Source organism: Cebidichthys violaceus, unplaced genomic scaffold (genome assembly GCF_023349555.1).
Source record: "Cebidichthys violaceus isolate CVI_PGR_0920_01 unplaced genomic scaffold, fCebVio1.0.p SCAF_100, whole genome shotgun sequence".
Lineage (NCBI taxonomy): Eukaryota > Metazoa > Chordata > Actinopteri > Perciformes > Stichaeidae > Cebidichthys > Cebidichthys violaceus.
In genome coordinates this window covers 582838-589968 of record NW_027176264.1, presented here as the reverse complement: position 1 = coordinate 589968, position 7131 = coordinate 582838, and the positions used below count along the sequence as shown (strand labels likewise).

Here is a 7131-nt window from a genome sequence, read left to right as displayed (position 1 = left end):
TTGTTCCAAATGCATCACTTTTTAAATTGTACTTAGCTCACATGGTTCTTCACAGTTTTACACTTAAATCACATGATTTTAAATAGATCACATTATACCATGACAGCATTTTAACTATATTTACCCAACATGCTTTTAACCATCAGTATTTGCAGTTCTTAATCGGTTCATCTAAGTCAATGTCTACAAACAATGGGCTACAACAGTTACAACAGTTACAAATGCATGATAGCTCACCGGCTGCTTCTTCCTTGTTCAAAATAAGATTTGATTTGCACAAAACACTGTTTCAGTCACTTCTGTTGCTTCCTCCCAGTGCTGCTCTGCCGTGAGTGTGTGACTGCAAAGCCAGTTAATTAGCGGATCAATCTCACCTGGTGCACTCAGGCTGTAAGGGGCGTGGCCCACAGTTCAACTCAACAAGTACTTGTACTCATAGTGCTATTGGTGCTGTTGCTCTCACTTCTGCACCACACATAATACTATACATGCATATCCTCTAATGTCACATTCTCTTCTGGCTGGTCTTAAATGACAACATAGGACCAAGTTCACACACAACATGGTTCATCATCTGGCCTTCAGTAACACAACAATTCTGACACGTTTCCATTGTTCCTTCTCTGATTTAATCTGTAACTTCCTCTGAGGGTAAAAGTCTTGATGTGACGCCGCCTCAGGGTGACAGACGGCCATTGATTCTCTGAGGAATGTGGGACGTCCAGTTTAGGACGGTTGACTTCAGGTGACTTCAGACGACTTTGAGGTGTAGTGGTTTGAAAAGTGACGCGTAACTTTAGTCTTAAAAATAAATATTAGAACAATCCAAAGAGTCTCAAATGTTTTCAATGCAGTATTTTTTATGTGTCCCTGGTAATATATTTAAAAAACCCTCAGATCACTCCACCATTATCGATATGGTAGCAGTTTTTTTTTTTTTTAAATCACTCCTGATGATATTCAGGATTATCCCAATAACATAAATTCACCACGAGTCCTATATATCATAACATCTCTTTACTAGACGAAGTATTCATGAAGATGTTTTGCAATACCTCAGTGTAAAAATACTCTGTTGCATGCAAATGTCCTTTATTCAAATTATTAGCCTTTGCTTTATTTATACATATATTTTCTACAGTTAAATACCACAAAATGACCAATAAACCTACACCGTAATGTTTTGTAAAATCAGTAATTCCTAAAGTTTTTATATCAAATGACTCTTCAACCGTTGTTTTCTGATTAATAACATTGGTGATTTTTATCAATATTTTATCAAACAGCACATATGAGCAGATGGTCACAGATACACAACCTGTACGACTTGTGATAGTAAAATAGTACTTTCTTTGCATACTTGTATCATGTCTGTGTTTGATGCATTTCTGTATTTGGGAGTATATTTGAATTCTCTCATGGACTAAAAAGAAGAGTTTTTTTTCCATTTAGAGTTAAAGACACTGAAGACAGCTGCCTTCAGTGTCATCAGGTAACTAAGATCATAGTTACATACTGGCTTCTTAAAGCAGTGCAGGATGAGCAGCTGTTTGAAGCCATTTTAAAACTGAGCAAGTGTCGCCTCCTAGTGGATGATACAGGAAGTAGGTTTGAGAGAGCAGCAGGTCACTGTTTTCATGCTCTGTAACAATTCTGGTATTTTAAGCGGTGGTGAAAAGTAACTAAGTACATTTACTTAAGTACGGAGTTTTAGTAAAAATGTTGGGTTACTTTTCTTTCCATTTTCTGCTACTTTATAATTCCACTCCACTAAACCTCAGATGTAGATTTACTACATGTATTTGATAACTTTATACTTCTACTCCACTACATTTCAGAAGTAGATTTACTACATGTATTTGATAACTTGAGTAACTTTGTGGATTCAGGTTATATATTAATGTAATACAGTCTCACTCACGTATTGAATCCATGACTTTTACTCGTAGTGAAGTATTTTCACATTGTGGTATTAGTACTTTTACTTCAGTTAAGGACCTGAACACTTCCTCCACCCCTCCCTCACTGAGAGGAGGAGCAACACTGAAAGAGGTGAGCTGCTGAGTAACTTTACCTGAAGTGAAAGTAAAGTTAGTCTGAGCGACAGCAGAGCTGCAGTCGAGACAAGTCTCTCTGTTTCTCTGTAAAGAAACATTCAACTGAATCCAGCAGATTTTTCTCAACAACACAACAGAGTCTCTGACAAACACTGGTGAGTACACTGTTCTACAAAGGCTAAATACACTCACTAAGTATTTAGTCCAAGTTTAGTTCAAACCAGAATCTGACTGTTTTACATCTTGTTTTATCATATAAAGAATATTAAGCCGTAGAAATGTGTCATTTTAGATAAAACCATCAGAGGTAGAAACTAAACCACAATGACTGAACTCTGACTAGTTAAAGGTTAGACAGAATACAGTCACAGCTAGCATTAGCTTAAGCTAATTCACTGACCTGTTTCCTGTTTGAACTCAAAACCTCAGCTCTACTCAGACAGGAAGTTCAACTCAGAGTAAATGTTTAACTGAGCTCCAATCAAAGGTTGTGAGAGTTGTAAAGATAAATACTATTATATATAACAGGGGTCGGCAACCTTCGGCACGCATGCCACGGGTGGCACGCCGCGGCATAAACACTGGCACGCTGGCACCTCAGTGTTATTACGATCCTCACTTTATCTGTCCCGTTTTCAAAATAAAAGTATCTGCCTCTGTGTCTGTGAGCGTTTGACTGCCTGTATGTGTGCCTGTGTCCTGCTTCTTTGTTAGTCGGCACTAGGACACCACTGCGTGCATTTGATGTTGGAGTGTGGCCATTGGTCAGTTAGGTTGCAGGCGTGCGAATTTCAGATCAAAGTTATTGACCAAGCGCGCTGTCCGCTGTCTTCGTTCTGACATATGAATGAATGACAGAGCATGATATTGTGAACAATGGCAATGCGGCTGCTGAAAAGGCTAAAACTAGCCTTTCTCAGTTAGTCAGAGATGCTCTTTTTGAAAGCTTGCCAAATAAAGAAACGATCAAGTCACGAATAAAGGACATTCCCACGTCAGCTAGAAGTCAGCAGGTGTTCTCACACATGAAACATGTGCACAGCCCCACCCGCAGTCGGTTAACAACGGAGCACTCTGAGGCATGTTTGCATCTCAAAGTAACTAACTACAAGCCCCAGATCACAGAGCTCAGTCAAGCAAAGCAGGGCCAGGGATCACACTGACTGTCTGCTAGGCATCTGATCATTTGATGTTGCCTCAGCCTACACTTAGTTTTAGTTTAAATGTGTAGCTGTTTGTTCATGTCTTTGAAATGTTGATGTGGCTGAAAATTTCAAACTGGCACTCCATGTCACAAAGGTTGCCGACCCCTGATATATAATATCCTGCAGTCCAGAGCAGTTGGCTTCCATCTTTTATTCTGCAAATGTTTTGTGTCTGATTCTCTGCTCTCTCTATCATCATCATCATCATCATCATCATCATCATCATCATCATCATCATCATCATCCTCTCTCTCTTCCTCCTCTTAGTCCAAACTGACTCTTTGACTCTAAAGATCTTTGTACAGAGAAAGCGATTTTTATTTTGCTCTGCTTCCTCAGACGCTTCAATAAAACGGTCAAATACTGCTTAAATATATCACAGTAAATTATAATAAATGTGTTATGTTCAATATTTAAAATGTTTTCTCTACTTTCAAAACATTTTCACTTTAATAACAGTATAAACAGCAGGGTAGCAGTTCACATTGTGTTTTTGGGGGTTTAAATTGAATTCTATTGTGATTTTACTCTTTAAATTATGATATTAACAAGAGCCAGAGGGTTTAGGATGTTATCAATAGAATGCTTAAGATATCAGATTTATACGACTGAACTGCATATCTGAGCTCTTCTTCACTCACAGAAAATGAAATATAATATAACAACATAATTCAGGATGACTCTCGGTATATTCTACTAATCATGATTTGATTTGATTCAACAAAAAATATAAAGATGTGTAATAACAGTTTTGTTTTTCCACACTTCTTGTCCTCAGAGTGTAGATATGTCTGCTGCCAGCTGTCTGATGACTGAAGATCAGTTTCTGTACTCCATCTGTCAGGATGTGTTCACTGATCCAGTCGCCACATCATGTGGACACAACTTCTGTAAAGCCTGCATCACTCAACACTGGAACGTTAATGTCCCCTATCAGTGTCCAAACTGTAACAAGCTTTTCTACACCAGACCTGAGCTGCAGGTCAATACTTTCATCTCTGAGATGGCTGCTCAGTTCAGACAGTCAGCTCAACAGAAAGCCAGCAGCAGCACCTCAGAACAACAAGCTGCCAAACCAGGAGAAGTTCTCTGTGACGTCTGCACTGGAACCAAACTGAAGGCCCTGAAGTCCTGCCTGGTGTGTCTGGACTCCTACTGTGAGACTCACCTGGAGCCTCATCTGACAAGATTAGGTCTGAAAAGACATCAGCTGATCGACCCTGTGGAGAACCTGGAAGGAAGGATGTGTATGAAGCACGATAAACTGCTGGAGCTGTTCTGTAAGACCGACCAGATGTGTGTCTGCATGCTCTGCACTGTTCTAGACCACAAGAACCATGATGTTGTTCCTCTGAAAGAAGAATATGAAGGAAAGAAGGCCGAGCTGGGGAAGACTGAGGCTGAAATTCAGCAGATGATCCAGAAGAGACGACTGAAGATTCAGGAGATCAAACACTCAGTGGAGCTCAGTGAGGAAGATGCAGACAGAGAGGTAGCAGATGGTGTTCAGGTCTTTACCGTTCTGAAGGAGTCTGTTGAGAGAAGAATGAACGAGCTCCTCGACACGATCAAAGAGAAGCAGAGAAAGACAGAGAAACAGGCTGAAGGCTTCATCAAAGAGCTGGAACAGGAAATCTCTGAGCTGAAGAAGAAAAGCACTGAGGTGAAGCAGCTCTCACGCTCTGAAGACCACCTCCACCTCCTCCAGAGCTTCAGGACCCTGAACACTGCTCCACCCACCAAGAACTGGACAGGAGTCAGAGTCAGTCCACCTTCATATGAGGGGACTGTGGTGAGAGCTGTGAATCAGCTGGAGGAGACGCTCAGCAAACAGATGAAGAAGCTGTTTGAGGCCGAGCTGAAGAGGGTCCAGAAGTCTGTAGTGGATGTGACTCTTGATCCTAATACAGCAAATCCCTGGCTAATTCTGTCCAATGATGGCAAACAAGTTAAATCTGGTGACGTGAAGAAAAATCAACCAGACAATCCAGAGAGATTTGATTATTGTGCTGGTGTTTTAGCAAAGCAGAGTTTCTCTTCAGGAAGATTTTACTACGAGGTTCAGGTTAAAGGGAAAACTGAGTGGTCTTTAGGAGTGGTCAGAGAGTCGATCAACAGGAAGGGATTCATCACACGGACTCCTCAGAAAGGTTACTGGACGATATGGTTGAGGAATGAGAATGAGTACAAAGCTCGTGATGACCCTCCGGTCCTTCTCTCTCTGAAGTTTTGGCCTGAGAAGGTGGGGGTGTTTGTGGATTATGAGGAGGGTCTGGTCTCCTTTTATGACATTGATACTGCAGCTCTTATCTACTCCTTTACTGGCTGCTGCTTCACTGAGAAAATCTACCCATTCTTTAGTCCATGTCTTAATGATGGTGGTAAAAACTCTGCTCCTCTGATCATCTCTCCTGTTAATCACACTGAGTAGAACAAACTTGATTTTCTACAGAGACACTCTTTCATTTAATGTAACAAATCTATATTATTGGTGATTTACGGTGTAAACATTATTGATTCTTCATATTATGATGAATGGGTTTTTCCTATTTGTCTGTAAATGTAGTCTAATTAATTCTAATAACTGCATCACCTGCCTTCAAGACTGTTGAATCATCAAAAACAATGTACTCAGGAATAACAAGCATTTACACATTCCTTAAATATCTAGGTGCCAAACTAAAATTGTTATTGTCTTATTATTGTGTGAGTGTATATATATATATATATATATATATATAAGACATTATGAATACTGGCACAAATTATTGGATATATTTATGTACCACTTATTTTTAGTTAAAAAAGGTGTTTAAGGGTTTTAGTTTTTATCATTTTCCAAGTAAAATCAAGAGTTCTCTGTCTGGTATGTTTTCAGGGGGAAATAAAAGATGAATTATTGATTCATATTAGTAAAAAATGAATCAACAAGATCTAATCATGAAACATTCAGCTGCTGTAACCAGAGAAGCAAAGTTTAGTTTTCTTTTAAATGTTCTACACTCCTCCTCTCTGCTGATCCTCAACAGAATAAAAACAAAGAAACTTTTAACTGGATTTGTCTTTTTTTATTTTACATCTATTCAAGTATAATGTTGAGGTATTTATCCTGTGTATTTCCACTTTATACTTTATACTCCACTACATCTCAGAGGTAAATATTGTACGTTTTACTCCACTACATCTCTTATTCATATCATTAGGTCCTAAAAGATGTAAAATGCGTTAAAAGCCAAATCCTCATATCCTCTAATGTCACATTCTCTTCTGGCTGGTCTTAAATGACAACATAGGACCAAGTTCACACACAACATGGTTCATCATCTGGCCTTCAGTAACACAACAATTCTGACACGTTTCCATTGTTCCTTCTCTGATTTAATCTGTAACTTCCTCTGAGGGTAAAAGTCCCGATGTGACGCCGCCTCAGGGTGACAGACGGCCATTGATTCTCTGAGGAATGTGGGACGTCCAGTTTAGGACGGTTGACTTCAGGTGACTTCAGACGACTTTGAGGTGTAGTGGTTTGAAAAGTGACGCGTAACTTTAGTCTTAAAAAGAAATATTAGAACAATCCAAAAAGTCTCAAATGTTTTCAATGCAGTATTTTTACTGTGTCCCTGGTAATATATTTAAAAAACCCTCAGATCACTCCACCATTATCGATATGGTAGCAGTTTTTTTCCTTTTTTTAAATCACTCCTGATGATATTCTCGATTATCCCAATAACATAAATTCACCACGAGTCCTATATATCATAACATTTCTTTACTGGACGAAGTATTCATAAAGATGTTTTGCAATACCTCATTGTAAAAATACTCTGTTGCATGCAAAAGTCCTTTATTCAAATTATTAGCCTTTGCTT

General features: G+C 39.1%; 1 protein-coding gene across 1 annotated transcript; it reads left to right on the top strand.

The window, feature by feature from the left end:
- The first annotated feature begins 2107 nt into the window (after positions 1–2107).
- Positions 2108–6314, top strand: LOC137886542 (E3 ubiquitin-protein ligase TRIM21-like). The gene is made up of 2 exons (XM_068729040.1): positions 2108–2212; positions 4041–6314. Exon 2 carries the CDS (start codon positions 4050–4052, stop codon positions 5691–5693), a length of 1644 nt encoding a protein of 547 aa, XP_068585141.1. The 5' UTR covers positions 2108–2212; positions 4041–4049; the 3' UTR covers positions 5694–6314.
- The last annotated feature ends 817 nt before the right edge of the window (positions 6315–7131 follow it).